This window comes from Lathyrus oleraceus, chromosome 6, assembly GCF_024323335.1.
Source record: "Lathyrus oleraceus cultivar Zhongwan6 chromosome 6, CAAS_Psat_ZW6_1.0, whole genome shotgun sequence".
In the NCBI taxonomy this organism is placed as follows: Eukaryota; Viridiplantae; Streptophyta; class Magnoliopsida; order Fabales; family Fabaceae; genus Lathyrus; species Lathyrus oleraceus.
In genome coordinates, this window is record NC_066584.1 from 272,468,960 (window position 1) to 272,490,656 (window position 21,697).

Below are 21,697 nucleotides of genomic sequence, written 5' to 3' on the forward strand. Positions count from 1 at the left end.
ACCAATCAGGGGTAATAACTATGGGGGCTGACACAAGTTCCTTCTTCAAGGTCTCGAAGGCTTGCATGCACTCCTTATCAAATAAGAACGGTGTAACCTTCACCAGTAGACTAGTTAGTGGTTTTGCGATTTTGGAGAAATCTCTTATGAACCTGCGGTAGAACCTCGCATGTCCTAAGAAGCTTCATATGCCTTTTTCATTTACCGGAGGTGGTAAATTTGCTATTACCTCCACTTTTTCTATGTCCACTTCGATACCTTGGTTGGAGATCTTGTGTCCCAAGACTATTCCTTCACGTACCATGAAGTGACACTTTTCCCAATTCAGGATCAAATTTGTTTGCTGGCATCTTTCTAACACAAGTGACAAGTTAGTCAAACAATTATCAAATGAAGAACCGAATACTGAAAAGTCATCCATAAATACTTCCATATGCTTTTCGAGCATGTCAGCAAAGATTGATGTCATACACCTTTGAAAAGTGGTTGGTGCGTTGCACAACCCAAATGGCATTCTTCTATAAGCAAAAATACCATAGGGGCATGTGAATGCAGTCTTCTCTTGATCTTAGGGGGCAACAGCAATCTGGTTGTACCCCGAGTAACCATCTAGGAAACAATAGTAATCGTGGCCGACTAACCTTTCCAGCATTTGATCAATGAATGGTAATGGGAAGTGATCCTTCCGTGTTGCCACGTTTAGTCTTCTGTAATCTATGCATACTCTCCAACATGTAACAGTTCGGGTTGGAATCAACTCATTCTTCTCATTTTTTATCACCGTAGTGCCCCCTTTTTTTGGTACCACATACACTGGACTGACCCAAGAACTATCGAAAATAGGATAAATTAGGCCCGCATCCAAGAGTTTTACAACTTCTTTGCGTACCACTTCTTTCATGGCTGGGTTAAGTCTTCGTTGTGGTTACACCACCGGTTTGTAATCATCTTCCATTAAGATCTTGTGCATGCAAACGGTCGGGCTTATACCTTTCAAGTCCTCGATTGCCCATCCGATTGCACCTTTGTATTTTTTTAGCACTTGAATGAGTTCTGCTTCTTGGACACTTTGTAGACTGACATTGATAATAGCTGGACATTTTTTCTCAGTGTCCTGAAATACATACTTTAGATTTGTTGGTAACTGCTTCAGATTTACCCCTGTTTTTGGTTCTTCAATGACATCTGATGGTGGTGGTCTTAAATCTTCCCACCGGTGTGGTCTAGATCTAATCCATTCAAGTTGTTTTTCAATCATAGCGAGCACCTCAGACTCTCCTTCATCTTCATCACTTTCAAAAATTGATAGACTTAAGACCCGTTCTAGTGGTGACTGAGGTTTATGCCTTTCATTTTCTTGAGCAATTACTTGATTTATTATCTCTATAGTGTTGCTTGTGCAAATATCATCTTTGTATTGCATTGTGTTCCTCACGTCTATTTTTAACTCTTCATCATAGACCTTGAGGGTCATAGTTCCTTCCTCGATGTCTATCATACACCGTCCTGTTTCTAAGAAAGGTCTGCCCAATATGAGAGGAATCTCCTCATCTTCAGGCATTTCCAGAATGACAAAGTCAACTGGGAAAACAAACTTGTCAATTTTTACAAAAACATATTCCACAATCCCATAGGGTCACCTCACAGAGCGATCCACAAACTGAAGTGTCATTCGAGTATCTTGAACAATGCCGATGCCTAATTTTTTATAGATGGACAGTGGCATCAAGCTTACACTCGCTCCTAAGTCAATCAGAGCCTTCTTGAATTTTCTATCACCAATAGTGCATGGAATAGTAACTGATCCCCTGTCTTTCTTTTTCACTGGAATTTTCATGCCTTGGAGAATGGCACTGAATGTTTCAGTTAGGATGATCGGGTCTCTATCAGTGGAACGCTTCTTGGAGATGATGCCTTTCATGAACTTGGCATATATTGGCATTTGTTCTAATGCCTCAGAAAAAGAGATGTTTATTTCCAATTTTTTGAACATTTCTAGGAACCTCTCAAAAAATTTCTCATGTTGATCTTTCTTTTTCTGTCTTGGAGGGTAAGGGAGTTTGATGACTGGTTCTGAAACCTTCTCTTTCTCCTTGACAGGTGGTAGTATCACTTCTTCATCTTGGTCCTTGGTTTCCTTGATTTTTAAATCCACTTCTAACAATCCATCTTTTTCAGCACTATTTTCCTCCGTTGACTTTCCACTTCGGGTTACGATAGTGTTAACAGTGTTATGTTCCCGCGGATTTGTTACCGTACCACTAGGCAGGGTGCCCGGGGCTTGAGAATTTGAAAGCTAACTGCTGTGCTATATGACCCATTTGGACTTCGAGATTTTTAATGGAGGTCATGGTGTTTTTCTGATTAGTCCTGGTTTTTTCTTGAAACTGTATGTTGTTGGCTGCTAATTTTTCAATAGAGATTTCCCATTCAGCCTTTTTAGGTGCCTGTTGTTGTTGTTGTTGTTGCTGATATTGAGTATGATATTGCCCTGTACCTTGTTGCGAAACATTCCCTCTCTGATCTTTCCAGGAGAAATTTGGATGATTCTTCCAACCTGGGTTGTAAGTGTTGGAGTAGGGATTATTCTACTTCAAGAATTTGATATCTTTAATTTGTTGTGGAGTAGCAAAGCAATAGATCGTGTGATGAGGTCCATTACAGATTTCCCAAGTGCTAGCCTGAGCTGGCTGGACTTGCGCTATCTGTTGAGTACCTATATTCATAGCTTTCAACTTCTTGTCTACTTCGACAGCAACTGTGTCTTCCAGACGGATTTTAATTGTTTCTAATTTTAGATCAATCACCCCCTTTGGCTGACTAGTACACCTGTCATATAATTCTAGATGCTCATTGACAAATATTGCTTCAACAATCCTCTTAATACCAGTGGCTATTGAGAAATTTGTTGAGCCACCGGCTGCTGTATCAATCAACTGCTTTGTTTTTATTTCCAGCCTATTAACAAACATCTGCATTTGTTCGGTCTGATCCATATTGTGATTTGGACACGCTACTAAGACCCTTTTGAATCTTTTGTAGGCGTCTCCCAATGATTCACCATCCTTCTATTTGAAATTAAGAATTTCATACCTTTTTCTCAGGAATACTGATGCTGGAAAGTACTCATTTAAGAATGCAGTTTCCATCTCTTCCCATGATGTGATACTGCCGGCGGGAAGAGAATAGAACCATTCTTCCGCATCTTCAGCTAAAGTGAACGGGAACATTCTTAATTTTTTTGCTTCATCAGTATTACCATCAATTTTCAGCGTGGTGCTCATGGTCAGATATCTTTGTAGGTGTTTGTTGGCATCTTCGTTAACCTTTCCGGTGAAATGTTTTCTTTCCAATTGATTGATTGTGCTAGGATGTAGTTGAAAATTCGTCACATTCACCGGTTGGTTGACAATGGTCAATCGACCACCCGGTGCGTTTGCACCTCCATAGTCACCCAGGAGTCTTTCCAAAGGTGGAGGAGGTGGAATTGGAGGAACTTCAACCATTGGTTCTTTGACTTCGGAGTGATCATAGGTACTTTCTTCTTTGGAATCCACTGTTTAATTTCTGTGTCTTCGGTGAAGGGTTCTCTCGATCTCTGCGTCAAAAAGAAATTCACCTGAGGGTTCTCCTCGCATACAAATTCGTAAATTATAAATGACAGAAAAATAATTTTATTGCAGAGCAATAAAATTTTAATTGAATTTAAAATTAAACTCTATATTTTGGCAGTCCCCGGCAACAGCGCCAAAAACTTGATCGGGAAAATAGCAAGTGTACTATTTTGCCTTTTATAGTAATAATGGGGAAATTCCCCGAATGTTGATCTCAAGGACTACAAGTCAATATCGAGTTTAAATTATCATTCAATTAAACAAAAAGTATTAATTTGGTTTTTAGGTGTAAAAATATACCAATAAAGGTAAAGGTAAACAAGAATGAAAATAAGGGTTTATAGAGAAAAATGAACAATGTCAGGGAAGGTGTATGATTTATCCCTGTAACAACTCTGAGTCACTGTTGCATCAACAAATATCAATTACTATCAGTTCTTAAGGGTATTTTCTCCCAAGTCCTTGGTGAGAAAACCTTTAATTAATCTACCATAATTTATATGTCCATAGCCAATTAAGGTGAAGTTAAGCTTTATAATATCAAGAATACTCTAGTTCATACAGGGTATCCTTAGTCCTAGGTGATATCTACTGTAGAGTAACCTTATGAAAACCTTATCAATGGTGGTCCAGCCTAATTGATAACCACAAATCAATCTCGATTGGTCCAAAAGAGAAACCCATATAAACACATCAAAAGGTTACCGTAAAAATAATATTATAAATGCAAATGTAAACTCAAATTCGTTACAATTTTAAATCAGGGACACCCCCCCTAGCATTGGGGAGTTTAGCTACTCATATTGTTTAAAACAAATGCAAGATAAAAATTACACATTACAAGTAATTGGATGACTTTGATCTTCCATCGCTCCCGCTCATGAAAACCTTCAGCTCTCCGAATGCCTTGCTCTCTGTAATACTTGATTGCTTCACAATATTGTATTTTGTTGTATTCCAAGATGATTTTTCCTTAGGCAGAAGGTCCTCTTTTCTAGTGAAAATTCCAAGAAACAGTTGGACATGTCCAAAAATATCTCTAAAAAAGCCCGATGAACAAAAGCCCGAGAAAACTAAAATTTTGGGCTTGGGCTGACACGGCCCATGTCTGCTGACACGGGTGGCTGTGTCAGCCTACTGTCCTGGCTGACACGCCCCTGGCATGGGTGACACGGCTGGGTATGGTGCCTGACACGGGCGGCCGTGTCAGGCTACTGTTTTCTACAACACGCCCTCCTTTGCCTGACACGGCCCGTGTCAGGTGACATGGGTGGCCGTGTCAGGCCTCCTGTACTGGGGTTTTCTGCTCCTTTGCTTGCTGGAATCTCGCACTGTCTCGTTCTGAGTTCCCTGGTTTTTCTACCTGGACCTATCGTACAAAAACACACTTATCCCATGCATAAAATCACGAAAATAAAATTAAAATATAACAATGATTGAAAATGCTTAAATATAATACCGGAAGTAAATTTGACTCGAAAAGTATCAAAAATTATTGCACAGTGTTTCAAAAGTCTCGGTTTCTTGTCGGATCAGTAACGAAAACTTAATGAAAATGGTGATTGATCAGCGGCACTCCAGTGACTTCTCCAGCAAGTAAGTTTTTTACTCTTTTATTCTATCCTTTTTCTTCCTCCACTCTGCTTAAACTCTCTTCTTCCCTCTTTTATTTGTGTTGATTGTTTAGTGTGTTTCTCTAAGTGTATGCTTCTGATGTATTGTGTGTGGTTGTTGGGCCAAGCTCCACTGCTTCAGAGCTTTAGTGTGAAGCTCTGAGTAGTGTGGGTTTTGAGCTTTAGTGTAGGGATCTTGGGGAATTTTAGCAGGGGTTTAGTGATATGATTGTTGATGAAAATGAACGAGTGTGAGGGTTAATTTATAGGAGTGTGAGATTTTAGGAAGGAAATGTAGTAAGGTGAGTGAAGAAATTAGAGGGAATAATTTTGCAATTTGTGTGATGATCAAAGATGAGAGGCTGTGATTCATTTGTGGGAGTGAAATATGTTACATTTTATGATTCTTTAAGTGTGTTTTTTCATGTATAAGTGAAGATGAATGGTATATGGATGGAATGTGGTTCACGCATTTTAGTCCTTGTTGAGTTTCTTTCTTACTTTGTTTTTATGTTTTGAATTTGTTAGTGGCTATGTATGTGGTATGTATGAATTAGTGTGTGATTTGATGTGGCTTGAGTCACGTTTTTCTCTTTTCTATTGGGTTTGTTGATTTTGTCAATTGGTATGTATGTGTATGGATGGTTATATTGCTGAGATATTTGTTAAGTTCGTTAGTTTGATTTTGGATGTTGTATGTGATGTTGGTGATGACTCTCATGCGTATGGCATGATTTGTTTGTTGGTTGATAATGAAGGAGAAGAGTGATCCAAAATGCAGCGGAATTTAAAATTTTCTCCTTTAATTATCCTTACGAATGGGCATGATCAGTGATAGAATCGTTATCTCTTGTGGCGATTGAAACCTTTGATGTAGATCTACGGAGCGATCACGAACGTTGAATGGTGACAACGCCTCTACCCAGTCCACACAAACGGATTCCTTCGATCTCAGTGCTAGCTGCTACGGATGAAGGCTTTAAGTGAGAGAGAGAGAAACGAAATTGCAACTGCACAATGGTTCTATTTATAGAACCACTTGTGTGGGTTGCAAGGTAAAAAGCCCACTTAAGTGTATGTGGTCCATATCTTATATTATGTCAAAATCACTTAAGCGCGTGGTACCTTACCATATTTCTATTCTACTTAAGTACATCGTACCTTACAATGTTCTATAATTCACTTAAGTGCATTGTACCTTACGGTGTTCCTTAGTTACTCTATCTCTCATCAATACTTCCTTTTGTGTGTGACCCTGTAGGTTTTCGCGGTATTGACAATTATATTAAATCACGTATTTAACATAATAAACAGTGAGTGGTATCTAGTAACACATCACTGCTACCCAAGACACGAAAATGTCATGTGAAATGACAAATCCTTTTGTGATAATACTTATGTGTACAATTACCATTTTGGCCCTATGTCTATATTGAACACAAGGCATAGACCGTGTCATCCTTGTCCAGTTCAATATTGGGCTCGTAGACATTTATCCTGTTACGCAGGATGGGAAATTTCCATCTGGGTCACTCATGTCCCTCAGCATGCTTCGTGGAGTACCCATCAACTGTCTTTATGGTCATCCAGTTACGGACAATGTTTGATCAGCAATAAGGCACTCGACTTTACATCTAGGGTCCATAGTGGTTTCAGGTCGAAGGGTGGTATACACTACTATCACCATGAGAAGAACTTATGATACTTTGCATAACATTCTATATAGTATTCCCATAGCGGGTCAATCCAGTATAAATATTACTCTTAATATTCATACCTATGTTTAAGACTTGATAACTTCTTATCCATGATCCATGAGATGTGATCATCAGTCTATATACATAATAGTCTTAATGCTTTAATGTTATCCCACTTTACAACAAAGTTCGACTACGGATACTTTAAGAATAGTGTCCTTATGTTTAATGGGATCTCATGATTAAGTCACACTTGATACATTAAACGGACTAACTATTCTAGGAACTTTATTAAACAAACATAATAAAGAAAAAGCCTTTTATTATTAATAAATAATTCGATATAAGTACCAAAAGTATTGGCCTTTAGGGCTTACACCAACAGATAATGCTTTAATTTTGCATTTTGTAGGGTGGTAAATATCATGATGGTGATGAAACGATGATGGGTTGGGGATTAGGATGTGCGTGGGACTGCCCTCCAACAAATTGGGACTTTTGTTCAATTCTTTTTTGTAGTTTGTAAAACAAATGTAAAATAAATGTATTATGTATTGATTTTTCTTTTGTCCTATGTAAAAAGACTAAACTAATTTATTAATAAAAATTATTTTATTTTAATTCTCTTTTTTTCGATATTTTGTAAAGTATATAAACGCAATGTGAAAATGATGTAGCATGTGATATGAAAAAAGTCCACTATTAAGGGAAATGCATCAAAATTAACTTGTATGACTAAAACTACTTTTTTGTATTTTGTAAATTTTGACCAATATAATATAAAAACAACAACTCATTCATTTTGAACTGCTCTTCTATCCACATATGAATCAAAATAAATTTGACTAAAGAATGGACTTAGGCATTAGAACAAACTTAAGAGAAAAATCAAGACAAATATGCAATTAATGGACCTTTGCAAATAAGGCCTAAAGAAGTCAAAGTCAACAGTCAAGCTTATTGACTTTGACTTTCTTAAAATCCAAGCTAAAGACCAGTGACAATGAAAAATTGAAAAATCAAAATCATAAAAGAGCCACCTTTTGTCCTTGACTTTTATTTTGATTGTATGCAGATGACTTATGAATGGAGGAAAGCATGACCAAATGCAATGGTCATGTTAATGCAGATGAAAAATTAGGAATGGGTTGGACAAAATTGGGGTATGACAGGGCTGAATGTTTTAGCCAAAAGGATGTTCTTCCTGGATTAAATAATGCAGATTTGGAGAAGTGTTCTCATTGCATGGCTGGTAAACAGATTGGGGTATCCCAAGATACATCACCCCTTAAGTAAGTCAAAGTTGCTTCAATTAATACATTCTGATGTTTGTGGTCCATTAAAGGTAAAATCTTTTAGTGGTGTACTTTATTTTGTTACCTTTATTGATGACTGCTTTAAGAAATTATGGGTTTATCCCTTGAAGACAAAAGACCAAGTGTTTGAGTAGTTCAAATAATTTTATGCTTTGGTTAAGAGGCAGACAGGCGAGAAGCTGAAAAGTGTTCGTTCACACAATGGTGGAGAGTATTGTGGACCATTTAATTCCTATTGCAAGCAGCATGGTATTGCACATGAAAAGACTTTTCCTAAAACCTCTCAATTGAATGGTTTAGCTGAGAGGATGAATCTAACTAATTGAGAGAGTAAGGTGTATGCTCTCTAAAACTAAGTTGCCTAATCAATATTAGGGCGAGGCACTTTACACGGCAGTGCATGTTCTTAATCTCACTCCTACTGTTTCTTTGAACAGTGAAGTTCTAGATAAATTTTGGTTTGGAAAGAATGTCAAGTATAATCATTTGAGAGTCTTTGGTTGTAAGGTTTTTATGCATATTCCAAAGGATGAAAGATCCAAGTTAGATGAAAAGTCAAAACAATGTATCTTTATCGGCTATGAGCAAGATGAGTTTGGTTACAGGTTGTATGATCTTGTAGGGAAGAAGCTTATTCAAAGTCACAATGTGGTGTTTATGGAAGACCAAACTATTGAATACATTAATAAGGTAGAGAAGGCTACACCCAAGAAAGATATAAGTTTGTCTAATGTTAATCCAGTTCAGTTACCTAGTCATAATTTGGATGCTATTAGTGGTGATGATCACAATGGTGAGCCATATAATTATTTTGATGATTAACAACTTGGAGATGAGGTAAATATTCCAACTAATGATGGTGAAAGGGAGATTGATAGGTCATAGGATGAGAATTTTGGTGAAGCTCCAGAATCTTCTCAAGTTCAACTTAGGAGGTCTAATAGGAAGAGACGGACTTCTATAAGGTATAATTATGATGAGTATGTGACCTTGACTAAAGAGGGTGAACCCAAGTGTTTTCAAGAGGCAATGGAAAGTGATGAAAATTAAAAGTGGTTGGATGCAATGCATAATGAGATGAAATTATTGCATGATAACCACACTTATGATTTAGTGAAGTTTCCTAAAGGCAAAATGGCTTTGGAAAATAGGTGGATTTATAGAGTTAAACATGAGAGCAACTCTAAGTCTCTAAGATATAAAGTCAGATTAGTGGTGAAAGGTTTACGTCAAAGAAAGGGTGTTGATTTTAATGATAGTTTTTCACTTATTGTAAAGATGTCATCAATTAGAACCATGTTGAGTTTGGTTGCTACTCTTGATTTATAGGTTGAGTAAATGAATGTGAAAACAACTTTCCTTCATGGTGATTTAGAGGAAGAGATCTACATAAAATAACCTAATGGTTTTCAAGTTAAAGGCAAAGAAGATCATGTTTGTATATAGAGAAAGAGTTTATATGGGTTGAAGCAAGCTCCAAGGCAGTGGTATAAGTAGTTTAAGTTTTCATGTGTGATCAAGGATACCAGAAAACTACTTCATATCATTGCGTCTTTGTTAGAAATTTTCTAGCGATGACTTCATTATCCCGTTGTTATATGTTGATGATATGATTATTGTAGGGAAAATTATTTCTAACATTAACAAGTTAAAGAAGCAATTGGGAGAGTCATTTTCCATGAAAGACATTAGAGTAGCTAAGCAGATTCTTGGCATTAGAATCATGTGTGACAGAAAAGAGAAGAAACTTTGGATGTCATAAGAAAATTATATCGAAAGAGTGCTACAAAGATTCAAAATGGAAAGTTCTAATACGGTAAGCACTCCTCTTACTACTCATTTCAAGTTAAGTTCTATTCAAAGTCCTTCAAGTGAAGATGAAGCGTTTGGTATGAAATGTGTTCCTTATGTGTCTGTTGTGGGTAGTTTGATGTATGCAATAGTTTGTACCAGACTAGATATAGCACAAGATGTTGGTACAGTCGGTAGATTTTTGTCAAATCCACGTAGAGAGCATTGGAACGTTGTAAAATAGATTTTAAGGTATCTTCGCGGTACTACTTCTGTGAGGCTTTGTTTTGGAGGAGATAAGTCACTCTAGTGGGATACTATGACTCTAATATGGCTAGAGACATTGATTCCAGAAAGTCCACTTCGACTACATGATTAAATTTACATATGGGGTTATGGCTTGGCAATCCAGATTGCAAAAGTGTGTAGCATTGTCTACTACAGAGACTGAGTTCATTGTCAATACCGAAGCATTCAAAAAGTTACTGTGGTTGAAAAAAATTGCAGGAGTTTGGTTTTGTTCAAGACAAATATGTGTTATTCGTTGATAGTCAAAGCGTTATTCATCTTGGTAAGAATTCGACTTTTCATAATAGGTTCAAACACATTAATGTGAGATATCATTGGATACGTGATGTTTTGGATGCTAAGTTGTTGAAGTTAGCAAAAATTCATACAAATGATAATGATTATGATATGATGACTAAAGCATTACCAAGAGAGAGATTTGAAATTTATTGTGATATTGTCGGTTTGGTGATTTCCTCCACATAGTTATGAGAGGGAATTTTGTTGGGTTTGGGTTCTCTTCCTATGTGGAGAAATGCTCAAATATGATTATATTATTTATCATATTTAAGTGGGGAGGATCAACTTAGGGTTGAGAGAGATAGAGAGAAATAAGGATTTCAAAGAGAGAAAAGATGAGAGAAGTTTATTCCCATTTTTCTACAACCAGTCTCACTAAATCGACGATCTCCGATTTGTTAGTCGTCGGATCGAGCTCAAATTTGGAGGGCAGGTTTGCAATTCCTGTATCTAACATTTGACCGTTCAAATTTTCAAAACAATGTTTGATCCGAGAGATATCTTTTTCACACTGAAGCTGCAGATTTGGATAATTTTTCAGCTTTTTTATTCTTATTTGTAAGCTAGTTTATTTTGTAATTGTGGTTGTTGACAATAACTTGTGAATCACTTTAAGACTTTATTGTACCCTTAATTGATTATAGTGGAGTTATTTCTTTGGTTTGTACGACTCGTGATTTTTACTCTCATATTGAGGGGGGTTTCACGTTAAAGTATCGGTATTCTTTTATGTCTTTATTTGTTCGATTTGCCATCTTATATTTATTGTTGATACTTAAGATTCCAACAAATGTGAGAAATTTTATATCCGTGACGTATTTGTCTATTATTGTATCTTAATTTTCCATTAAATTGATGTATATATGGAAGAGAGTACCATTGTAAGTTGAGAACCTTCAATTTTAATATGTTAATAATGTATTTATTTTAATATAAAGTAGTTTAATATATCAATATGTTAGTATAACACTGAATATCTAAATCACTGTTATTTTACTTTACCTTTTCAAAATCAGCGCACATTTTGTGTTAGTAAAAACTAATGTGAACATTTTACTATCTTTTTCAATTCTTTACATTTTGTCTCATGAAAATTGAGCTAACTTGGCAACTTATTTCATAACATATAAGTTGGTCTACGTGAAGTGGCGAATCAATATTTAAATTTGGACATATTTTGTGTTGGAAACACAAGAACTGATAAAAAAAATTGAATCATAAATCAGTCCCAAAGAAAGTTTGGACCATAGAACAAGATGCTATGGAACTTTTATTCTTTAATTTGTTACCAAACCTAAGTTCTTTTAATGTTTGGACAATCCTAACCGTCATTCGCCTGAATATTAGGTTTGAATGACAAAAAGTATAGTACAATAAAAGTACTAGCTAAGTATTTTCTATTAAATGAGTTTGGTTAAATGACTATAGTTAGAGAGGACCATTTTCGTAAGAGGTGAAATGTGAACCCTTCTATTGATGTTTCACCAATATTTTAAAATGACAAATTTGTTAGAAGATATAATTCAGTGTTTTTAGAAAAGTTGTATTCTACGTAATTGTGTTAGTCGAATACAGTATGTGTCGAAGTGTGCAAGCAAGTATTTGACATAGTCGAACACTACAATAGTGAATTGTATTGTGCAAGCAAGTATTTGACATAGTCGAACACTACAGAAGTGAATTGTATTTTGGTTGTCTACACATACCGGTAACTTTGTAAATCAAAATACAACAATTTTATTTCAATAAATTCTTTTTTTTCACGATATAATTTCTCTCTCTTATTCTCTCTTCTTCATCATTTTTGAAAATCCTAATTGTTCTAACAAATTGATTTCAACGAGTCCGATTACGATTCAGAGAGAATATATAATGGCAAACGGTAATACAACATCAACGCAATTTTTATTGAATCTACTGATTTTTAAAAGGGAAAACCATAAGAGGTGGGTTGCACAAACGAATAAAATCGTGAATGACGTAGTACCTGCATTGAAAGCAAATTCAAATGATGTTCAGAAGACTACGCACAAGGAACAAATGAGAAAATGAAAAAACTATTTTCTTGATTCACCGGTGTGTGGATCCTAACGTGTTTAAGAAGATCATTGAAGAAGAAACATCCAAAGAAGTGTGGGACAAGCTAAAGAACTTGTACAGCGAAGATGGAAAATTGAAGATGATAAAATTGTAGGCGCTGAGAAAGTTGTTTTAGATAACACAGATGAAAAAAAATTCATTAGAAACTCATGAGATAAGGCTGAAGTAGAGAGACTCAAAAAGGGAAAAATGTGGTTGAATAGGCATTGCAAGGAAAATTCATCAAGAAATATGAAAAAGAAAAGACGAAGCAGAGAAAGAATCTTACAAATGATGAAAATTCAAGCAATAATTCAAATAATCACTCTGATTTAACTAAGAAAGTCATCGATCGAAGATGCAACCATGGAAGTTGTTTTTACAAGCTTTCAGACCGACTAAAAGATTTCTAATTTTGAATTGGGGATGTTGTATCGACTTCAGGGCAGGCTCTGTTGTCAATAGAGAAACGCAAGACCAAGAAATTGTGAAAGACTCCATTGAAGAGGGATTGAGAAGAAGCCAAAACTAGAGTTTTGCTATTTTCAAATGATCAAGAAGCGCCAGAGTTTTGTTATCATAACACTGATGTCCCTTAATGATTATCATAACACTAAATTAAACTTAAAATAATTAATTTTAAAATTACTTAATATATTACTTTTAAACTTACTCCCATGTTTGTTTTGTTATTCTTTTATTAATACTTCAAATTCACCATGATGAATTTCTATTCATTCACTTTATTAACAACTTTAAATTACAAACCACTTTTCTTTTGTTATTTGATACACAACTTGATTCTTAAATTATTTTGAAATTTGTATCTGATATATTAGTTTATAATTTTGTTATGCCCCTTAATTTCTTCTTTAAAATGAAATTTTAATTGACAATACATTACATTGTTCTTAATAAAATTTAAATCATAATTCAGAAACAATGGTTCACAATAAAATTTAATTCTCAATTCAAAAAAAATTATACCAACCATCATTAAAAAGAAGATACAGTGCAAATGGCAAATAAATGTCATGTTTGTTTTCACAGTAGCAGGACAACAAGCATGCAGCAAATGCAAAGCAATAGTTCATAGCTTCCAAAAATTAAGTCATTTTGCATCAGCTTGTCATCATACAACTTCATTACATTCATTATGGTACAATCATACAGCATAACATAATATACATTTTGAAACTTCTAATGAAATCAGATATTAAAGAGCTATTCAAGTTGTGAAACTAGGGCTATATATATATATATATCACTGATCACTAATTGCAGATGCATCAAATCAAAGATCTACACTTACATGGATAGAAGTTACATGCCCCAGATGCCACGAGCTGTTGCCACTTTGTTACTTGGTCGAGATGTTAGTTCATACAATATCCTCGCAAACGTGTCAGAATATTTGCTATCTGTGAAAAGTATCTCAGAAAAAGCATTCTCATAGGCTAGCAACAAAATTCTGTTTTGTGGCTCAGAAACAAGACTCTCTAATATCATGGCAGCTTTCCGGCAAACTTCTGGAACAGGATGTGGTGTCTTAATTACTTTGAGCAATCGATCTATTGCCCTGAGTTTGAGGAATTCTAATCAGTTTCTGTTATTGTGCATTTTCAAATTTCTTTGCAAATTTTAGAGAAAATTGTCATATCATATGATTATAACTATTCACAGATGCACAAATAATATATATTGTTTTATTTTAAGGGGAAAAAACAAACAAAATAAGTAGATTACCATCGCTCACTAGCAATCTTCAACCTGCAATCCATATTAACTTCAGCAAGGTTATAGAGTGCACCTATAGCAGCTGCCTGAGCATCAATTGCCGGTAAGCTGATAAGGTCAATCAAACGTTTGTGTATCTGCAGTAATCAATTGATGATGATTATCTTTGCAGCATAAGCTTAAATATTTTTTTCATCCAAAAACATATATCATTTTTTGCTTTTACTCACTAATAAATTTCGTTATTTGTCCTTACAAATATACAATTTTTGCTTTTGGAAGTTGTTTTGTTTATAAATAATAATCGTCTGTTTTGAAATGAGTCACAATATCATATCAACCATATGAATTTTGTCCATATATGATTCATATTTCATTAAAATAAAGATGGACCAAAGATTACAAACAAGAACAAAACTTTAACATGAACAAACATTATAGCGAAAGAAAGAAAAAACAAAATAATAAGAATCATCCAAAAGCAAAAAAATATATGTTTCACAAACTAAAAAACAAACAAACGGTGATAAATTTGCAGAGACAAAAAACATAGAACATGTTTAAACTAACAAATTAACAACGTAAAACATGCATAAAAAGAAGTAGTGCCTGTGGAAAAAATGATAGCAAGAAAGGTTCGTTGTCAGGATTAATGATCAATCGGCCAAGTAACTCAGCAGCAGCACAATGCCAGGCTTTGACAGGAGAATTCAATATCCCCATGATGGCCTGAACTGCGCGTTTCTCTCTGTAAGTAATACAGCCATTTATCAATCAGTTATAGAGAAATACAATGGAATGCAAGAACATTGAAGGTAGAATAATGACTTACGTTATTTTAATAAATGAAGGCTTGGACGAACTAAATATTCGAAGATCCATTAATGGAGCCAAGTTAACAATTGTCTCTAGAGCATTTGTGACGAGTTCTTCATCCTCTATCAATATTACGAAAGACAGTTTATAGCAAAACCCAATACAAACTTTTAATGATGTGGCAGTGCATGATAGGATGGTAGTAATGAGAAAGAAAAACGTCATAACTCAACACGATATTTAGAAAGCTTTAAACGGTGTTGGATGTGTACAAGACTAGATGAGATAGAATTACTAATGACAATATTAGAGAGAGTTGGGGTAGCATCTCTTGTAGAAAAGATGGTGGAAGCTCGGCTTAGGTGCTTTGGGCATGTGAAGAGAAGCCATATAGAATATGTACTTAAAAGTATAGATCAGATGGAGGATAGTCAAATCACAGAAGGTAGAAGGAGACATGAAAGGTAGAGGAAGATGTTAGAAAAACTGTAAGAGAAACGATTAAAAAAGACCTAGCAATTAAATAGTTGGATATAGATGTAATATATGACAGAACATTATGGCACTGTTCGATCTATGTAGTCAATCCTACTAAGTGGGATAAAGCATGGTTGTTGTTGGTGCATGTACCTATCTAAGACTGATAACTCAACTATAGTTTTATAGGGATCAAATTTCAATTAGAACAAAAATATGGACTAAAACAAAAAAGAATACTCAATGGTAGGGACCAAAGCCCAACTCGGTGGAAACAATAAAAACGAATACAAACCAAAACATATTATAGCTTAAACCATGAAGGTACTGTTACCATTGTAATTTGTAACCATCAATCATTTGTGCAAAACTAAAAATGAACAAGTTATATTCGACTAGCAAAAACTCTCACCTATTGTATGATCTTCGATGCATTGGAAGGCTGTTTCCATACAATGACGATTTTGGGCCATTATAACTTCATTATCTGGCATGAAAGAGAAGTTCCTAATGATATTTGAAGCAGCAACAGCACATTGCTGTTTTTCTGCTCGCCCTTCGTCATCTAAGTTAAATAGACCCTCTTCATCAAACCGCAACTCTGAAAAGCGAGTTTTTGTTGTGCCATTCTGCTGTGTTGATTCTGTACTGGCAGATCCAGATCCTAGACTGCATATTTAAGAGCAATATCCTACAATGTGACTTATTCTCTCTACCAGCTTCACATTTTCAAAATGAAAAGATAAAACCAATTGAAATTTGGACAGCCAAAAACAAAGGCAACATTTAAGGACATGTTTACCTAGGCCGCTGGAGAGCACCAGTAGAGCCCAATGCCTGATACCCATTTCCAAATCCAGTTGCAACAGAATTTGCACCTAATGACCTGACCCTCGATATCCTAACTAGATCCTTCGGGAGTGCTATGTCACGCCAGTCATCAATCTGTTTTGGTTTACAACATGACAGAGTATTAAAGACGGTAATTATTTTGACAATAAAAGGAGAAAGAACATCTACAAATCTTCTTTGAATATTTTTACACTAATAGAATATAAGAAAATGTATCTTTGATATTATATTAGAATATATTAGTTTATTTCCAAAGATCAGTTTATAATCTTAGATTATCTATATTACTGTACTTGTTACTATTATGATTTGTTTCTGACTTCCCAATTTATTTAGAATTCAATCTATGCATCAAGCTATTATTAAGTCATTATCAGTAATATTTTCTTCGTTATTGTCTAAAATTATAAATAGGGATTACAATTTAGTCTTTCGTATCAAGCTATTATAAAGTTATTATCAATAACATGTTCAAACTCAAGATCTCACTTAAGATCGTTTGAGAGTAGAAAAATAGTAAACCATGGGAACGTAATACAGATAGTAAGATCCCATCAAGGAAGACAAAATTATATTATAAATAAGAAAAATAATTAACACTACCAAGTTATATAATAAAATATTATGTACATAAATAACCAATATTGACTATTAATTATATCAGTGTAAGATTTAGAGAAAGTTAGCTTAACACTAGTTTAGTCTCAAGACTGACAACTGTCAGCTTGAGTGTAATCTTGACCTGGTGTAGCAGGTCATGCAGTTACTATATAAAGTAATGCATGCTGTCAATTGTAACTAATCTTTCAAAAATCAAAAGTTAGTTATATTCTGAAATGAGAACTCTAACTAACCTCTCTAACTAATCTAACATGGTATCAGATTGCTAGATCACGATCTAGGACCTGACCATGGCTGACCCACCGCAACCGTCGCAGTGGCAGACGGCTTCCGCTCATGTCTCCACCGCACGTACACTGGTGCTGTCGAATTCCTGTGAAGAAACCAGTCACCTCCAGTTTTGGCTCAAACTCACACAAAAACTGGATGAGAAGAACTTTTATCTATGGCACCAGCAGATTGAACCGTATATAATTGCTCATAATCTCACTGATTTTGTTGTTTGTGCTCGAATTCCTCAGCAATTCGTGGATAATGATGCTCGAATTTCAGGTAATGTTAATCCTGAATATTCGCGTTGGCTGCAGAAAGATCAAATGCTGCTTTCCTAGCTTCAATCTACACTTTTGAACGAAATTCTCTCGTGTATTCTTGGTTGTACTCATGCACATCAGCTTTAGGATCGCCTGTTCAATTACTTTCAAAGATAGACTTGTGCGCGCGCCATACAACTTCGTGTTGAACTTCGTACCCAACTCTTGAAAACTCAACGGTTCAGGAATATTTGTTCAAAATTCGCATTATTGTGGACTCGTTAGCTTCAATTGATGATCCAGTTCCTGTTTCTCATCATATTGATGTTATTCTTGAAGGCTTACCATCGGATTTTGCTTCAGTTGTTTCGGTTGTTGAAAGTAAGTTTGGACTAATGGACTTAGATGAGGTTAAATATATAAGAAAAGCATATGAATCTAAACATGGTTGAGAGCCAAGTCCTAACATAACCTCTAGATGAGGGAGTCACAACAAGAGACTAACAAGTTCTTCATGGTGGGAAAGCTAGGCTTCGTGTGAATTTGGTTTTGTGCGGATTCGAAAACCTTGTGACAGCAGTGAAGGACTAATGCGTACACATGTATCAAGAGCAATTTGACCTCAGAAATTGCAGACTGTGCTCTATTGTGTTACCAAGGAAGATTTTGATTTATCGACAGCTTTCTTCAATCCTTCACGTTCAGTTTTAGTAAATACCATCTACTTCCTTGTTCAAATGATCAAACATAACTTGAGCATAGAATCACATCTCAACAGTTGCTTGCATGGTTGTCAAAATCACGATCTAAATCATAAAATCTTAAGATTTTACGATCTCACTCACCTCCAACGATCCAGATCTTAAGTAGAATCGTGTGTTGTAGCTAAATTGTGAAGAAAAAAAATCCGTAAAACCATTGATTGTGAGCGATCTTAGCCAGTTCCGACCATGATCGGCCGTTTTAGGCCACCACCAAGATGCAGAGGCACAACAATTTCGGTTTGGTGGTGATGAGTGCATGCCTTTTGAAATGTTGAAGTTTTAGATTTAGGGTTTAGAGAATAAACATATTAGTCGTAGGGTTTGTTTTAAACTAGACTCATGATAAATCAAGTAATGGACCAATTATGTCACTAATGTCTAACAAATGCTTCCTGTGATAAATGGTAATAAGGTATAAAAACTAATACATGTCTAAAGAATATGAAAAAAAAACATTTCCCCAAATATACACTTGCTTGCCAAAATATATAGTATTATTTTATGTTTTAGTATTATCTTACAATTTTTGTTACGATCTTGTGTTTTACGATCTAGCCGCCCCCTCTCAATCATAAAAAATAATTGGGTAGAATCTTCCGTTCTTAATTACAATCTAATGTTTTACAGTCTTACTATCCCTTCTCAATCTTACGCAAAATCCCAATCTTGACAACCTTGCTTGCCAAACAATGTATTTCTTCTCTATGAGTTTCTCCGATAGGAAAGAACTCATAAAGGACTTGCCCAATAACATGAAAGATAATGCAGATTTGTTTCAGACTTGGGTTTTTTTATCAGACCTACAGGAAGTGAGCTAAGATACAAACAATCTCAAGTTTGATCTAAATCTATCCCATGTTGTCACAACAAAATATTTATACGATTAATGTCATCACACAATCGGTCATATTTAAATATTCAAACATCTTAACATACACAACAAAGAGAAATAAAACAGTAGAGTAAAACGAGTTTATTAGAACATACAACTTGAAGAAGTGCATCAAGCAAACCGGGGATTTTCGCCAGGGGAGTTGCATCCTTGCGCATGTCATCCTTTTCTTTAAAAGAGAGCAATGTGAGAGTATTCAATGCCCACGTCAGCTCACTCTTCAGACCACTCTGAAGAGCCAAAACAATTCTTTTATTGTTTTGATCTGCAAAAATTAAATTATTAAAATACAGTAAATTTAGAGACATTTTCAACATCATTGTGTTAACCAGAAAATTCAGACCTAAAAGGAACACTAAAGCAATTTCAAAAATCAAAACAATGGAAGGAGAAGAAGCTGTGAACTAACCGGCAAAGGCGCTATGAACGTGAAGAGAAGGGCCGAGAAGTGTTGACGGAGCAGCCGATTCAGCAGCTGCGGCGGCGGCAGCTGCACTGTTGTTTCCGCTTCCAAAAGGACGGCCTCTCTTTGCCGGTGTTGATGATCCACCGCCGGTGGCTCCACCGGCTTTGCTTTGGTCTCTCTTCTGCATTTCTCTTTTTAGGGATTTCAATTTGATTTTACAGTTTGATATGCAATTTCAATTTTTTTATCTTTGTTGGGCCTATTGGATCGTATTGGGCCACGTAAAATTAAGAATGGTTTTGGAGAGCTACTTTTAACACGGTAATATCTTGAAGGGATTGCTCATTAGACCCTTACATTTGCATACCACATTCTTGAAAATCTAAAATTGTTCTTCATGTGTTTGGAGATGTATCTTTGCATGCATCCAAAATCACGTCAATCCTTTATTTTCTGAGTTTCACTCCAGTTTAAAAAATTATGGTCTGAAGATGCATTTCTGTATATTATTTGGATGCATCCGGATTTGCATCTCCGATTAACCTCCTGAATCATTTCAAAACATCACATTGTCCCAACATCATAATTTTTTTAGTCTGCATATTAAAGTAAAAGCAAAGTAAAATGAAGTTATATTAAAGTTAAATGAAAGCAAAAAGTCATACATTAATCCAAAAAGTCAAGACCATACATAACATTTGTTCAAAAATACTAAAAAGTAATACATCCAAACATAAACTAACTATTGGATATGTCTAATCCCATGCCTCCTCCTTCGCATGTATTGCACAGTCATATCGTAATTCGGCAACCATGCATTCCACGAGGGACAACTAGGGACTGACATCCTCAAATAGTCCTGATGTTATGGCAGCTCTACCTATCTTTACAACACGCCGACAGACCTCCATCACGCTCTTTGCCTGCTCATCCTAGACCTCAAGTACCTCCTGATTAACTGACCTAGGTGGTCTTCTAGGAGCGTCTGACGTCATGATAAGGTGTGACACCCTATAGAACCATGTCATGTAACCCTTAGCAACAGTCAAGTGTACAAGAGTTGGCTCCCTACAATACTCCTCTGGTACCAAGTGACTCTCGAAATTATCAATTATCTCTGCAGCGGACGTCGGGAAGAGCGGACTCATGGGGAGGTCTCAAAATGATCTGCAAGTAACCAAACTAGTGCATTGCTCGCTCGGATAGATAGGGATACATAAGAGATGACCCACATGTCAGTCATCTAGAGTATAAGAAAATGACGTCAAATTGATGTGTATGGAGATGACCCCCGTATGGGCAAAAGTAAACGTCATCTGGTACCATACGGTTAAGAGAGACTCTAAATGACTCGACCGCACAAATCCCCTCCATATGGAACAAAAGTGGTTGTCAGTTGTCATCGTAGGCAGACGCAGCTTTCCTACAAATGGTTCGGATACAATATTAATAACAAGTATAACAAATGAATTATGAAAATATTAGTGACGAGAAATTATCATAACAAGCATACAGCTCCATGTCATATGTTTTGTCTTCCAAAGATAACTCTCGCCCATTTTCGAGTACAGGTAGACCAAATAGGCGGGCTCTAGTTGTACTCGTGAATAAAAGTCATGTCGATGAAGTAATTAAGGTAGACCATATCGACATAGGTTGCATGTTTATCCACAAACATGGATGTATCAACTAGGAACAAGAGGTAACACCTCAATGCGCAATATTGGTGGTATTTAACCTGGATATTATCGGCTAAGGCATCAAGGGGCCTCTGCAAATGGTGTTTATAAAGCTTTTCCAAAAAACTAAATCGTGCATGAGCACCTCTAGTGTTAGTTGCCTCCTTGGAGGCCTTACCAGGGTCAGCACCCAAATGGGTAACCATCAGATCGACCTATTCC

General features: G+C 35.8%; 1 protein-coding gene across 1 annotated transcript; it reads right to left on the reverse strand.

Moving 5' to 3' along the window:
• Positions 1-13,717: 13,717 nt before the first annotated feature.
• On the reverse strand, positions 13,718-20,012 carry LOC127093604 (armadillo repeat-containing protein LFR). Its single transcript, XM_051032548.1, has 8 exons — positions 19,800-20,012; positions 19,486-19,655; positions 16,531-16,673; positions 16,141-16,397; positions 15,268-15,373; positions 15,045-15,183; positions 14,445-14,572; positions 13,718-14,277 (listed from the first exon to the last, which is right to left on the reverse strand). Exons 1-8 carry the CDS (start codon positions 19,981-19,983, stop codon positions 14,022-14,024), a joined length of 1,383 nt encoding a protein of 460 aa, XP_050888505.1. The 5' UTR covers positions 19,984-20,012; the 3' UTR covers positions 13,718-14,021.
• Positions 20,013-21,697: the final 1,685 nt, after the last annotated feature.

Bases quoted from the DNA above. Each gene is read 5' to 3' on its own strand.
- LOC127093604 (XM_051032548.1), bottom strand. From the start codon at position 19,983: ATGCAGAAGAGAGACCAAAGCAAAGCCGGTGGAGCCACCGGCGGTGGA. The intron at 15,374-16,140 runs GTGAGAGTTTTT...TAATATTGATAG, and splicing joins CATCGAAGATCATACAATAG to AGGATGAAGAACTCGTCACA. The intron at 15,184-15,267 runs GTAAGTCATTAT...TATTACTTACAG, and splicing joins CCTTCATTTATTAAAATAAC to AGAGAAACGCGCAGTTCAGG.